At 42.9% G+C, this 15,846-nt stretch overlaps 2 protein-coding genes across 3 annotated transcripts in view; one reads left to right on the forward strand and one right to left on the reverse strand.

The window, feature by feature from the left end:
* The window catches only part of MOGAT1 (monoacylglycerol O-acyltransferase 1), a 31,953-nt gene extending 24,524 nt beyond the window's left edge, over positions 1–7,429 (reverse strand). Inside the window, exon 1 of one of the 2 annotated variants that reach the window (XM_027650654.1) lies at positions 7,094–7,429. In XM_027650654.1, the coding sequence (XP_027506455.1) occupies positions 7,094–7,187 (94 nt within the window). In that variant the 5' untranslated portion in view covers positions 7,188–7,429. The remainder of the gene's footprint in view (positions 1–7,093) is intronic. The other variant, XM_027650653.1, reaches the window with a different exon arrangement.
* A 953-nt stretch (positions 7,430–8,382) lies between these two features.
* Positions 8,383–15,846, forward strand: part of FARSB (phenylalanyl-tRNA synthetase subunit beta) — a 36,973-nt gene continuing 29,509 nt past the window's right edge. The window contains exons 1-7 of the mRNA XM_027650637.1: positions 8,383–8,469; positions 9,415–9,470; positions 10,400–10,554; positions 11,078–11,150; positions 11,619–11,734; positions 12,172–12,322; positions 13,528–13,636. Of these exons, the coding sequence (XP_027506438.1) occupies positions 8,412–8,469; positions 9,415–9,470; positions 10,400–10,554; positions 11,078–11,150; positions 11,619–11,734; positions 12,172–12,322; positions 13,528–13,636 (718 nt within the window). The 5' untranslated portion in view covers positions 8,383–8,411. The remainder of the gene's footprint in view (positions 8,470–9,414; positions 9,471–10,399; positions 10,555–11,077; positions 11,151–11,618; positions 11,735–12,171; positions 12,323–13,527; positions 13,637–15,846) is intronic.

The raw sequence follows: 15,846 nt of genomic DNA on the forward strand, positions 1-15,846 counted from the left end.
GAAAAATCACTGCCATGGGACTCTGAACATAGGGTTTTCCAGCCAATGTTGGTGAGTTCCTTTTCCTCCATTTCCCCATTTACATGTGGATATTCATCTGTTGCAACCAATGGATGTAGTGTTAGCACCACTGGAAGCCATCCTGCCCAATGATGTTTGAACCCCTTATGCTTTAATCATTGAACAGGCTCTGAGTTTGCAGCTGTGGGCACCAAATTCATAAAATAGTTAAAATACCACAGAGGTAGGAAGTAGGAAAACAGCATATTGGGGGACAAAATACAGGTGATGCCCGCAACTGGAAGATCGAAATGCATTTGTAGTTATTAAAGAGTCAAAAATATTTGAGTAATAACTAATGTGATGGCCACCAAATGTTAAGATTGTCCACTAGAAGAAAAGCCTCTCATTACTCTCAGAGCAGTCACAAACCATGCCCAGACAGCACAAGTGTGTCCTAGGTGCCAAGGGTGCTTGTCTCAATCCAACCAGCACTACAGGCTCTCTGTAGTGCCCCAAAAACCTATGCAAAGCAGCTCACTCCAAAACCCCCACACAGCCTGACAGCTCTGAACTACCAGCCAGTCCCTGCTGTTTCCCACATGCCATTAGCAAAGCTTTCTCTAAACACATTATGTTGCTATGCCTTAAATGAGATGAAGACTTTTAGAGTTCAGCACTTCGAACCCCATCCCACCACGACATGATAAATAAAACATCTTTATTCCGCTGGTATTCTACTGAATACACAGGTAAAGATGTGATTTTTAATACTATACTTCTCTGGGCTTTATGAGTACATGTGCATACCAACACACAAAGCAAGGTGAAAAGCTCATTTTTTACACCTGTGGACAAAGAGGGAAAAAAAAAAACAACAACAAAACAAAAGATGGCATATCCTTCAACAACCATGTTGATGTATCTACAATGGAACACCTTTAGTTTTCAGATCAGTGACTCTGAGCTGGGTTAGGAACAGAACATCGGAGGGAACACACAAAGAGAATTCCACAGTGATGTTTTCATCCCTAATGCTCTTCTCTATTATCCCTCAAGATACTACTGATAAGTTGATTTTGGCATTAAAAAAAATTACTTTCCCTGCTTAGTGGATGCTTTCACGCTGGAAAAGAAAAAAAAATCAGCTTTAATTTCTGGAAATACTTTCTGTATTATTTATAAATCATAAAGAAAGTGATTGAAATTTAAATCAAGCAACAAATACCACAAACAGACTCCAACAGTCCCACCAAAGTCAGACCTCAGACAATAGGCAACACCTGAAAGGAGGCAACCTGCTAGGGCAACAGTATCATGCCTCTGCAGCTTTTACAAAGAAAGTCTCTTTTTTAAAAAATAGAGTCATAATGTTAGTACTATCCTGTTTAAAGCCTACTAGTCTGTGCAATTCTGTCAATTTACAAATTTCCACCAGGAGCACAGGAACTTGCTGTCACTTTTTAATTATGGCAAAGAAAAAGCTGGGAATTTATTTAAACTAACCGCACTGGGAAGTTGTTGAAGCCCACAGGAATTTGGTATTCACCTCCAGGACTGAGGTGGTCAGGTGGCCAGCATTCGTTGAATATGTGCCATTCTCCTGTAGTGGAGGGCCTTTGTCAGGTTATTGGTTACAAATGGGAGCCCCAGTCAGAAGGATATTTCAGCATTCCTATCAAGGGAGCTGTATCTCAACAGTGGTGTGATAATGAATACAAACCACCCTAAGATGCAAGGTTTGAAAGCTTGTTTATGCCAAAATTTGGTTGCAGTTCCCAAGACCTTGCACTGGCAAATACTGATAAACTACAGATACAGAGCATTAAGCACTACTGACTTGCAGATAGTGTGGTCTGGATACCGTAAATCCCTCAGTTACTAATTACCAAATCCCAAACCAGCTTGCCAGATTTAGTCTACATATTTGCTGTTTCTTTTATTTCTCCTTAAGCATCCACTGTCAGTTATGCTCACACACAGGTTGCCAGGCCAGCGTCTCTGGCCTGACACAGCACAGTCATTTTCTCTTCTTATTCTTGAGAGATACAAACAAATATACACAGATATATGGTGAAATTCCCTCCCTAAGACAAAGGTAACAGAGCCAGCATTCCTAGAAATACTAGTCAGTCAGGCATCAGTAAGTATCACACTTCAGTCACTGCCCATGGGCCAGTAATAAATTTTATGGACAGATGAGTTCAGACTGATAAAAACATGTAGCAATACCAGCCTGCTTGCTAGGATAGGCTCATGGAGCTTAGCAGAGTTTTCTTAATTATTGAAAGAGGTTTTTTAAAAAAGGCTTTGAGGAAGAACAAGACCGTATTAGTTAGCCAGCTATCGCTGATGAATTAAATCAACAACAGATAACAAACAACCATGGCATGTTTGGGGAAAAAGTTATTATTTGCTTTAGCACATTACCTGCTTTCTCAACACAGAAATCACTTATTATTCCAGCAGCAATATCTCACCCTGTGGCAAATGTTTCATCATTCCTACTCTTTTGGGGAAGCCAGATCCACAAACCCAAACTGTGTCCAGCAAGTTCAATTAACAGACTGTTTCATCCTACATGCACAGAAGTTTAATCACTAGAAAACAGGATGTACTTTAATATATAACAATGTCTTCAACATATTATTTTGTGGCTTCATGCAGATTAAAGTATACCTTATATTACATACTCATTTTGTATGTATTTTGCTAGTAAACACAGGGGTGCCTACACAACAGTCACTTCCTAAATCCCCAGCGAGAAGAAGACCAGCTGGACCTCAAAAGTAAGCCTTAGAGGATGCATCCCCTACCACCACCTTGTCTCAGAGCAAAACACTGGTACCTCTGTCATAGGGTTAAACTCTCATTTTCCTCTCTCATCATCATCCAAGACACCACCCCTCCACCCAAGTTACCTAGTTATGCATTTGATTTTGTACATGCTCAAACTCCACTGTCCCTTTTCACATCAGCTGCACAGAAGCTAGCAGGAGAAAAGCTCACCAACCCATCTTCTAACTTTATTTTCTCCAAAATGCTGTCATTAGATTTGTGCACATAAGAAAGAAAGGAAAACAAAAGGCTAAAGCACCTGCCAAGCAGCACTTCAGTCAAATCTGATTGGTTTGTTGTTTTTTGTTTGGTTGGGGTTTTTTGTTTTGTTTTGGTTTTTTGTTTTGGTTTGGTTTGTTGTTTTGGTTTTTTTCTTAAATGGTTTTGTCTTTAAATGAACTGTTTGATCTACCTCCTGGCTAGGTACTGCTCACGTCCTGATACAAACTGAACCTCACTGACAGATGTGCAGTACTGAGGCACACAGCTCACACACCAAGGACAAATCACTGCCCAGTTACTTTGCCAGAAACAGAAACCCTGTTCCTAACAGGAGGATATTGGACAAAGTGGTAAACACATACAATTAATTCAAAGTTCTTGAGAAAATTATTTCCAAGCTTAAAAACAAAGATTTCATGTTAAACACTAGGGACATCCATTGCATTCATTGACAGCGACAATTCCTTTTGTGTGTGTACCATGAAACCTATGGCACAAAAATGTGAGTGATGTAACCTCTTTGCTTTGTTGGTCCAGTAGCACTTACAGGCTCGGAGATTTCATTTCTCCAGGTGCCTTTCTGCCTGGGGTTGGGCTGGACAACGGCACAGAGTGATCAAGAGCAGACAGCTTCACAGTGAGACATGATGTGGGTGCTGCATGAGCTTGGAACCGGGCCAGACCAGCCCAAGGACTGTCAGTCCCTGGCCAAGATGATGAGTTTCTAATAACAGTAATTACAGCCATAAAACTACCTATCAAAATGGTCTGCTTCGGCTTTTTTCCAAGGTAGGTGCTATGAAATTGCAAAACTTCATATATTTGCTGTTTCAGCAGTATAACACTAATCACTTGACATTATGATTCAGCCTGAAGCTCTTTTGGATACCTGCCTAATACTGCAAGTAACAGTATCATTTCAGCATTTCCTGATTTTTAGTTTCCATAGGTTTAGTTTTCTGGACTCCAGACTAATCACAACACTTTTCTTTCAAAAGAGGGAAGCTCATTTAAAACACCTTTTCATGGAACTTATAACTAAACTTTTTTGGCCTGCTGCACTTAGAGAACATAAGATAGGAAACCATATGGCAGTTTCAGCCAGCATACGGTGGGAATCTGTGAATGGACATTTCTCTCAACTAATCCAGTATTTCACAACTTATTTTTGCTTCTGGTGTCATGCCCTTGGATAACAAACAGACAAATCACTGTTACAATGAAAACTTGTCTTTTCCCTCTGAGGGTGAACTTTGGCAACTTGCAGCACAGAACAAGGAAGCACAGGAACTTACAGCCAGAATTTTAAAGAGGTTCCTTTTGTGTGTAATGAAATTCTATGCACATCTGTACAGCTTTTTTGAGGCAGAGGCATGTTTACTCTGCCTACGCTGTACAGCAGAAGCAATGTATCTGTAGTGCAGATCCAGCCTAAGTTGATATGCTGCATGAAGAAGCACAACTTTGCTCATACCATTCTGCTGCAGCTATTTTTTCAGTATTTTTTGACTGATTCGCTCTTTCTACAGTGGGGATAAGATTCAGACTTCACCAACTATTGCATCTATGCAACTATTGTATTTCAGATCAACTTGTGCACAACCTTTAGTCACACAAGCAAGAGGGCATTTTTAGTCATCAATTCCACAGTCTCAGAAAACCATGCAGCATTATGAGAAACCAAGCCTGGAGAGAAAGGGATTTTTACATTTCTCAGCCAGGGAGATAAAACCAATGCCTGATTTTCTGAGTCTTCTATCCAACTCACATTACAAATTCCAAGTCGAAATAGCCTCACATACCCGTTACAGCTTATTCAGTGTGCCAAATCACATTTTCACATGTCACTCCCCAGATTTAAAGGACATCATTAACCGATTAAGCTTTTGTCATTCAGGCCACTAATTTTTAGAGTTATCTTTATCTGTTAGTCCTACTGTTCATTTTACTAAGTTATGGCACCTCACCACATACTTAGATGGACAACTTTGGGAGCTAGAACAGTTCCCAGGTTATTCACTGCTCTAAACATAATACCTCTATCTATAATATGAATCATTAGTTATCATGGGGTGTTATCTGTTCATGTTTTCACATGTAGATATTTAACACAAGACAGACTGAATCTACATAAGATCTTACTTGCTATAAACTAGTTGCAGCCACATACAAACCCCCAAACAACACCTAAATCTCAAACGTCTCCTGCAATCAGCTCACACGGTATTTCAGTTGTACTGGGACACCCCCTCCATGATTTGAAAGTGTCACTTTTGAGTTCAAGAGCTTACAAACAGATAATGCTTCCCTATTTTATCTGCACAGCAGGAAAAAGAAAAAAAAGGACAAAAAATCCAGACATAGAAACAATTCAGAACTTCAGAAACCAGCCCTTTTTTCACTGCTTTAAGTCATTTAGGATTCAGCCACCTGAATTTTTCTGCAGCTAAATGAAACGTTTTGGCCAGATTACTATGATTGAAAGCTTACTTCTATGATATTAAAAGCTCATCTTGGATAGCCCTAAAGATAAGCATCCCCATGAAGCACAAGTAGATAATCATTATTAAAATCAATCTGTTCTCCAAAATTCAAACATTCTCGCAAACTGCTTTTTTGTGGTCGTGTACTCACTATACCAAACATAACCAGCCATAAGACCACCTCCTTGTTGATTTTCCTTGACATTAATTCCCAAACACCACCAGCTGCAGATGACAGCTGCTTACTTCTCCTGCTGAACTACAGCAAGAGTGGATTTTCTGCATCCCAATCACTTCTAGTAAGCTCAGAAGGATGTGTTTTTCTGCAGCAGCATTGCTACTCTAGGATAAAAAATTGCTTTCTTCCACTGCCACTGAACTTCCACTGCATTATGAGACTGGAAAAATGGCAGATGCCAAGATCTAATTCAATAACAGAAAATTAGAAGTACAGGCTATTTACCATGTAGACACAAACACAAACCGTTCATACTCCAACTACATATAATTTAGAGGTAAGAAAACAGCCAGATGCTAAGGATAAATCTATGAAGATGCTTCGTACCCTCCATGCTTCTCCCACATACGCATATCTTTCATGTGTGGGCTAACAGCCTAAAAAAAGAAGTCATCTGAAAGACATGAGACCATCTGAAGGATAATATATTTGTAAGACACACAAGGAAGATATGCACACATTCCTTTTCTCCTTGTAAGTCCTCTAGCACAGACAGTCGTCAAGCAATCCAACATTTCCAGTAAGGCACAGGTAATCAGTTGCTCTGTACCTCGGAACAGATTATTTGATAACCACTTCCCAATTTACACAATCCATGGCTTTAGTCTGAGAGAGTTAAGGCTTATCTTTCCTTATCAAGTGACCCATTCCACTGAGTTCAAGATAACTACCCATGTGAATAAGATTTGCTGCTGTCAATAGGTGTTTAGTAATAGGTGTCTATTAAGATATTATGAACATTAACTATAGAGGAACAATCAGTGCAAAAAGTTTATCAAGTAGAATTGTTACACTTTCTTAAAGTAAGTGAGGACATTTACAGAAATGGCTGCGTTTGAGCCAGTTCCTTGATGATCCCTATTAATTTTCATCACCTAGTTAAATGAGAATTTTATTGAACTGCAGGATATAAAGTTATTTTACACAATTACTAATGAAAACAGCATAAGTCATGTACAAGTCTTTATGCTCATGTTCAGTAAAAAGTTGCTGTCAGAAACCTACACAGCACCTCAATGCGAAGACACAGTCACTAGCTTTTTTGGATCTTATTTGAAAAAGAACCCATAGAAAGAAATAGACCCAAAAAGGAGGGAAAGCCATCCAGAACTTCAAGAGAAGGAAGAAGTGCGATGCTCTTCCCCGCCCAGGGATCGCCGGGGAGCTGCTCGCCTCCGGCCGCAGCCTCTGCACCCACGTGGAGACACGGGGTGGCACAGAGCGATGTACACAGGTAACGCCGGCCACGGCAAAAGCCGATTCTTAGCCCTTTTCCCTCTGGGGCAAGGGTAGGAAGGAGGAAGGCTGTTACCCAGCAGGAGGAAGGAGAAGATCCACTGCAGCACGGCGACTGTCTGGATCCTCCTCTTTAGGGGGATGTTGATGGGGGCAAACTCGACCTTCATGCTGACGGGCGGAGAGCAGCGCGGGGAAGCGCGGACCTGCCGGCTCCGGTTCCAGGCGCGGCTCCAGGCGCAGCCCCAGCCCGCCGCACCTGCCCGCTCCGCTCCGCTCCGCTCCTTTCTGCCGCGGCCCCGGTGGAGGACGCGCCCCTCCCGCCGCCGGCGCTGCCCACGGAGAGGCGGCACCGCCCGCCCCGGCCGTCGGAAACCCGATCCTGGAGCGGGAGTGGGACGGAGCCCGGGCGCGGCTGGTTCTGCTACGCCCCCTCCTCAGGGACGGCTCTCACGGCCCGGGACGCCGCGGCTGCACCCGGTCCTGAAGGGCACCGGGGCGGAGGCACCCGCGGCTTTATCGGAGCGAGCCCCGGGCCCGCGGAGCCAGGTGTGTCCGCGCCCCCTGCACCCGCGGAGCCAGGTGTGTCCGCACCCCCTGCACCTGCGCTGCCCTGACGGTCCGGGCCGGCGTTTCCTCTCGCAGCGGCCGGAGCGCCGGCGCTCCTGGGCGCGCTTAAGGCTCTTGCCATTAAAGAGCTTAAGCAGCTGACCCAGAACTTAAGAGTTCCTGCAGCGTTCGGGGTCAAGCCTTTTGTTTCTAACTAAACCAGCAAACGCACAGCCTCCTCCCGCTGCCGGGGTGTCCGTGACGGGGACCGTCCCAAACAAAAATGAAAAGTGAAAAAGAAAACACACTCCCGAAACTTGCACAGCGCTGCCCCGGCGGGGACGGCGGCAGCGCCCGGGACTCGTGGTCCAGTGTGGGGACAGGGACAGCGCCGGGAGTGATGGTCCCGTATGGGGACAGGGACAGGAACAGCGCCGGGACTGGCGGACCCATGTGGGAACGGGGAAAGGGACAGCGCCGGGACTCGTGGTGCCATGTAGGGACGGGGACAGGGACAGCGCCGACACAGCAGCAGTACCGGGACGCCCCATCCCCGCGGGCGGTGTCCCCGCCAACCCCTCCCGCCCCAGCGCCGCGGGTCCCGGCCGGCGGGCTGATGTCACGGCCGTAGCTGCCCGCCGCGCTGCCGGGGCCCGGCGCGCCGCTCGCCCCGTCCCCGGGCGCAGGGCACGGGCGGACCCTCCCCACGGCCGCCCGTCCGCGCCCCGTCCCCTCGGTGTCCGCGCCGTGTCCGCCCCGGGGGCCGCGGGGGGCGGCGGGCGAACCGCGGGCAGCGCGGCGGGGCCTGGCGCGCGGGCAGCGCAGGCGCGGTGCGAGCGGCCGCCATGCCGACCGTGAGCGTGAAGCGGGAGCTGCTGTTCCAGGCGCTGGGCAGGACCTACAGTGAGTGTCCCGGGATCCACGGCCGCGCCGCGGGGCTGCGTCCCGAGATCCCCCGGCCCCAGCACCGCGGCCGCCCGGGCTGCGATCGGCCCGGGCCGGCGAGCCCCTGGGTGGGCACAGCCCCGCCGGCCCCGTCTTCCGCGTGGTGTGTCCCGGGGGCCGAGCTGGGACCCCCCGGGGGAGCCCGGGCTGTGCTGGCGCATCACGGGTGCCCCCGAGCCCACCTGGCTGCTCCTCGGCACCACCGGCACGCCAGGCACGGCCTGGACCACATGGGCGCTGTTTGAGCCCAAATCTCTTGGGGAATCAGAACCAGGCGCTCCCAAATCGCGATTTCTGTCTGGGAGTTTCACTGACTGTTTTAGGAACTGGTTAAATCAAAAAGGAGAGAGAAGAGGTGGGAGTAGTCAAAACAAGGGGTGAACACCGTGGTTTTATTCAGTTCTCCTTTCCCGGCTCTTTAGAAACGTGACGCTTGGGCTGAAGGAGCGTTCAGGGCCATACAGCGGTTTATCCCACGCAGGGGCTGTGGCTCTTTAGACAAATCTCCATGGCCAGATCAGGGCTGTGTTACATGCTACGACGCTGTTGATGCAACCTCTGTATAACAAGCTGACAGGAGCAGTTGGCAGAAGCTGTCCAATTATTCCCTCCTGTTTTCATTATCTGTTCAGGCCAGAGTTGCTCTGACAAGCTTGTCTGAGGAGCTAAGCTCCAAGGCTCAGAAGCCCTTGCTGTGACTGTAAGAATACCACGTCAGTAAATGTACATATACTAAAGAAGCTGCCACTCAGATGCAAATACAAGCAAAATTCTTTAAATTACTGCTACGCATTTTTTTTTCAAAATATCATTCTTTACCTTGTTTGAAAACATTGAAAACAAACACACAAAAAAATTAAGTCTGAGATCTGCTTATTAACCAAAGTTCACCTTCCTTCACAGCGGATGAAGAATTTGATGAGCTTTGCTTTGAGTTTGGTTTGGAGCTCGATGAAATTGTAAGTAATGTTTTTATTTGTTGCTTTTTTGGTAGAGGTAGCGTGTTGACAGCGTTTATATTTGGTAAGAGTTTGTACTGCATTATATCCAGTGTATCCTGTGGTACAATATTGTAATGGATGTTGTAATGCAATGTTGTATTAACAGTGGTGTTTTGAATCTGAAAAAAATCCCCTGGTATACAAAAATTATTGCCGTGGAAGCAAGAGACTCCAAGGTGGCATATTACTGGACATTCTGGAGGTCAGCACTCTGTGCCACTTGTTCTTCAGTCTCTGGCCCCATTTTATTTAGCAGCATAAATATGGCCACAGACCATATACTGATTCTGTTTTACAAGATTTGTTTGTCTTTGTTTTGTATGCATTCTTTTGTGCAATGTCCACAAAAAGTATATTTGTCCTGTGCATTGTTACCTAAGTTGTAATTAATTCATATTTAAAGTTTTGATTTAGATTCTGTACTTGTGAAAATTTGATAGCCCTGATAAATGTATACATGTAAATCTTTTTCAAGTAAATCTTTTTCAAGTAGACCTGTTTTGGTTTTGATTTTTAATTTTAATTTATTGATCTTTTAATGACATTTGTCAAAAGACATCTGAACGTCATGTGTTATGATTTATTTCAGAATAGACTTGATTATAACAAGTTATTTGCCAATCTATTGCCAAAAATGTCTCAGTTATCTACTGGGATCTGACAGCCTGGAGACTCTTGCTTCTAAAATTTCTATTTTTAAAATAGTCTCTTAGTCTGAGAAAGATGGTATGTAGCTTCTCATATTTGGTGTGTCCACTTGTTGTATAAATCCAAATTACACTGTTAAACTTCTAATTAATACAGTCTTTTCTGACTGTGTTCTGACTGTCACACTCCTGTCAGTGATAAGTTATTTCAGGTTCAAAACATGTTTTTCTTAATTTCAGACATCTGAGAAAGACATTATAAGTAAAGAAAAAGGCGAAGAAAAGGCAAAGGGTGCCTCTGATGTTGTGCTCTACAAAATTGATGTTCCTGCCAACCGTTATGATCTCCTTTGCCTGGAAGGGCTGGTCCGAGGACTGCAGGTCTTTAAAGAAAGGTAAGGCAGAGTTGTGAGATTTTTGTGTGGTTGCTTATTTGTTGACATACAAGTCCATTTCTGATCAGTAAATAAACTTGCTACTTGCTTGGATTATGAATATGATTTCTTGTGTAGATGAGATTCACCAGATGTTCCTCTGGGCAGGATCTACTGTATAACTTAAAAAGACTAGACTGTTAACTGGGTTTTGGATCTGTTCTAAAAATTTTTCAGCTGCTGTTCCATTGAGACTTATCCTCTGTAAAGAACTCCTGCAGCAAAACCTCCTTATTATCCTTTGTAATAAATACCAAAACAAAGAATTTATTCTACTTTATCTTCTTGAGTCCTTCCTTTCTAGTTCAGTAATCTGTTTACCATCCCATAGAAAAGAAGTTTTGAACGGTTAACTAATTACATGTCGAGAAACGTTACTGAGGAAGTTTTGTACATATCATTGCTGCTACATTTCTAAAGTTTCGTGCCCTTGGGGAGCTTTTTTTTTTTTTCACTTACAAACTTACTTCTGGTTTTGTTCTAGGATAAATGTCCCTAGATATGAAAAGATAATACCAGCTGAGGGTGAAGGTCAGAAGCTGATTATCACTGAACAGGTAAAAGTGTTTACTGCACCTTTGTAAATGTATTGAGAGGTGCTGAAGCAGCAAGATCTGTATCAGTGCCAATTTTGTAAGAGCAGTGAGACTGGAAATCTTATTTGCAGACAAGAGCTAAGGAAATTAAAATATCTCTACTCATTGCGATTAATTTTTAGAGAAGTGGACAGGGAGGAACAATAGGCAAATTATCTTGGATGAACCTAATAGCAAATCAAATCAAAGTTTCAGGTGCTCACATTCCATTGACCTTCTGGACCATTACAGTATATTGCAAACCTCCTGGTCTCTACCGACCTGGATTGGGTTTATTTGGGTTTTTTCCCCTTTGGGGTTCAAATGTCTTTCCATGAATTTTCCTACTTTACAAAAGGGGATTTTATGAAGAAGAGTGCACATCTAATCAGTTGGAATTTTGTATTTTCTGTGTACTTGAAATTTACATGTTGCTGCTGTAATCTGCAGACTGTCCAAATCCGTCCTCACGCTGTAGCTGCCGTCCTCCGTAATATAACTTTTACCAAGGAACGTTATGAGAGTTTCATTGACCTCCAGGAGAAGCTACACCAAAATATTTGCAGGTTAGTGCTTAAAGTAGTATATAGTGTCTATGTGTATGATTTTATCACATGTTAAGACTGCACATCCCTGTTGCTGAGAGGCTTTATGGTTACACCCAGGGAAATCTTCTATAGCAGCTGTCTTTATCCTTCTCATTTCTTTGCCTATTTCTGCCCTCTAGCAATAATGTTCAACAAAAATAGCTGTTACAGCTCATACCACAGTTGAGACAGAAGCGTTTTACAGCATTCCCACTAGATTTACCTTGACTGTTATGTTGTTAACATTTGATAAAATGTGATTTGTGAAACAATTTCTGGGCTTCTCAAAATTATCCTTCTACTTTTTCAGTAGGTTCTATGAATGCATAGAAGTATAGAGCATCATGAGATGCTATTTCTAAGAAACTCCAAGTATTATTAGTAAAAACATTATTTTGTCTTCTTTTTCTTTGTAGGAAAAGAGCATTAGTAGCAATAGGTACCCATGACTTGGACACCATCTCTGGTCCATTTACTTTTACAGCCAAACCACCTTCAGAAATTAAATTCAAGCCCTTGAATCAGTCTCAGGAGTACACAGCCTCACAAATTATGGATCTGTATAGGGTAAGTGAGATTTTTCAGGCTTGTTGCACTAAATGCAGGAAGATAAATTTCCAAGACTTAACATCTCTAATATACTTGTTACTGAGAGTTGTTCTTACAAATAAAACACAGCTATTTTCTGTAGCTTCACAGACAGTGAAGAGTCCACGTTTTTTCATGAGAAATGCATGGTAATACTTTATTTTTATTGTCCATGAGGGATACATCGTGGTGTTCTGTGGCTAAGCACAGCTCTAAGAATAGTGAGTTTGATAGTAACCCTCTGATTTGTCAACACAAAAGCTGCTTTTTATGATGGTCTTATAATAGTGTAAAAGGGTTCTGTATTTATCTATCTACACTGGTAAAATACTCAGTGTAAAAAGCTGTGAAAAGTTTGGGATAAATATTATTTTTTAAATGTTACTTTCATTTGGCCAATTTATTTGTGGAAGATGTTGGATTGTTTACCCAACTGCATATCAGGCAAGCATAGCTGTGTGAAAGGCTCAAGTTAACTCTGGCACTGCTCTTGGCCCAGCATCCTGATGAAACCAGGCAAATGCTAGGAAAAGATTCTGTCAGGGCTAACTTATGATGTCTGTGTGTCCACTTTTAGTGCCAGCATTTGAAAATAATACTGTTACCACTATTGTTACAATATACAGCTGTGCTGGAGCACATGTACTGGCCATAGAGACAAATCCTCAAATATCTCTGACTGAAGATGAGTAAGAGCTAGGAAACAAGGGTTATCAGAGAGAATAAAAGGAAATTATGTTTTTGGCACAGCATATACTTATGTCACTGAAATAAATGTAAATTCTGAATCAAATTCAAGTGTGCCAGTGTGCAGCAACTTATAATTAAGAGAATTACAGTGCTAATTTTTATCACTTTTAAGGACAGTTCCCTTAAACTAACTATGTTTGGCAGTGAAATGTCTGCTGTGGTGAACAGGGGCATCCTCCAGACAGCAGGACTTATGCATGTTTGAGGAAATCCTGAAAGTAATAATTTTTAACGCTTCTGAAGAAAACCAAAAATCCAGTTCTCTCATTTCAAACTTCTCCTGCTGCTGAGAGCAAACAGCCTTTGCTAGTAAAGTATGTAGCTCTAAGACCAATCCTTCCTCCTTTCAAAATTCCCCTCAGTAAAGGTTTGTGGCACTACGGAAGTTCCCGTGTGAGCTGAAGTGAAATTTAGGTTGTGCTTTGTTTCTCCAGAAGGACAGCCACCTTCGGCACTATTTGCCCCTAATTGAGAACAAGCCACGTTATCCTGTCATTTATGACAGCAACGGTGTTGTTCTGTCCATGCCACCCATCATCAATGGTAAGATTAATTTGTGACTGGCTTGTACTCTCACTGCTGTTCTGTGTGTGTTTGTGTCTGACAGAAACACTGATGTGTAACAGAGATTATTGTGCTTTCTTAACATTGTTTCACTTATGGTTTCATATAATCTTCTTTCAATTTAAATGCAGCCAAACCTTTTGCTCCCTCCCTAGGCTGCTGCTGTTCCTTCTTCTGATCCTCATCAAGAGGATGTAAAAGTCCGACTGCAAACCTCTGCATTTAGCTTCTCATGCCCTTCTACAACTCAATAAAGTTCCCTGTGACAGGAATCTTTGTTAGGAAAGCATTTATCTAGCTAAAAGGAGCATGCAGTAAATTATTTTGTAAACTGATAACTGTAACTTTGTACCCCATTTTATGTGGTCACAGCAGAGAACATTTCACCTCTGCCTTAAGATTAGTATATTTATCAGCAGTGTGAACTAGTTTTTATGGATGCCTATTGCTATCACAAAAGTGACTTCAGGAGACTTTGATGGCTTAAAAATAGTAGATTGGTCTCGACTTTTTTTGCACTGTTTCTAAACATGGGTTCCTCTGAATGCAAAAGAAATGGGTGATTTTTGAGAACCACACTTACTGAAGCCATTTAATGGCATGACAAGAATTACTTCTTTAAGAAAGCTATTTCAGTATGTCTATATCTATATATACCTATATACTGAAATACAGGTCAAGAATCAGTAACTTTCCCTACACTGACCAATAAATCTGCAGTGATAATCTCTTTGGATGTATTTTTCCTAATTGACCTTATCCAGCTAACCCAAATCTTTGTTAAAAAGCAGCTCAAACTCTCTGGCAGGGACTGGTAAGAACAACTGTTGTGAACTGAAGCCGATGTCAACCACTGTGTCTGATCCTTTGCTGGGCTCATTCCAGCTTGGGTGTGTTCCATATATAAGTGTTACATATTGTTTATATTTTATCAATTAAAAATGTTGAACAGTATCTGAGAGAGGCTTCCAGGTTAAAGGTACTTTTTAAATGCAGTGTAAACATCACTATTGGTTGTTTGGGTTATCTACAAGCACTGAAGTGAAGGGTTATGTTTGCTTTGAAGTGGGTCCAGAAATGCCGAATACATTCCATCTACAAAGAGATGCAGCACAGCATTAAAGGGAATACAAGATCCCTCAGTCCTGGGATCTTCAGTGCATCAGTCTTTCAGTCTAGCTGTGACTTAGTTTCTTAGATAGGAAACTAAATCAGAGAAGCTGAATGACTTGCTCAGGATCAAACAGAGGAAGCAGGAATGCCGATGTGTATCCAAGTACTTCCCTTTGCCTCCAGTGGGGTGCATCTGCTTTAGCTAATGGTGCAGGGAAAGGCAAGAAGGAAAAGGAGGTTGGATTTGCCATGATCCCGTACAATTCTAGGACTCTGTATGCCCATGGTGCATGGTTACCAGCAATGGAATTCACTCAAGGTGTGCACTGCCCGTCTGTACCTAACAGGCAGTACCAGGATTGCGTGTGGCTTACTAACAGCCCCACTTCTGAACCAGCTACTGGGGGAGTTTGCATCCAGTTTGCAAGACAGACACTTTAGGTGCTTCTACCAGACAAGAAACAGTTTTGAGTGCATCAGGGATGTGCTTTAGTGCATACCTCATGGCTCTGAGGACAGACAAAGCAAATTCATGCCTAGAAGGAATCCATACTAGGACATAAATCACTAATGTAGAGCAACCTATAGTGTGTCAGCAGACAGTGTCTAGGGATCTTGATTATTCACAGAATTAGCTATTGATAGCCATTAGTCTAAAGTACTTCTTAAAAACCATTTCATTTATTCCTGCCCGAGGAAATGATGCACTTCACACATCTGATGCGAATGTGAGACTAAATCCAGGGACGATGGGATGCTGTGGCAGTGCAGAACCCCTTTGCTAACAGCAGATGGCCACTGTCCTGCTAGTTGCCTTTTTCAGCTGGGTATTGAGATGCCTGTAGATTCATGTGTCCTTTAGTGAAAGTCATGGCCCAGTCAGTGTGTTTGGTCTTGTCTTTTTCCTTTCTTTGATTCATAAATCATAAAGAGCTGCTATTCTGCCAAAAGTTGTGAATGTTGGTGCAGTAGACAGTGGCTTTTTTAAGCTGCGGAAGATGATAGTGATCTTTCTGAATCACAAACCGAGTCAGTATCAGTGTTATTGCAATAAAAGTAATATTTCTTAACATGTT

This window comes from Corapipo altera, unplaced genomic scaffold, assembly GCF_003945725.1.
Source record: "Corapipo altera isolate COAL_440 unplaced genomic scaffold, ASM394572v1 54, whole genome shotgun sequence".
NCBI lineage: Eukaryota > Metazoa > Chordata > Aves > Passeriformes > Pipridae > Corapipo > Corapipo altera.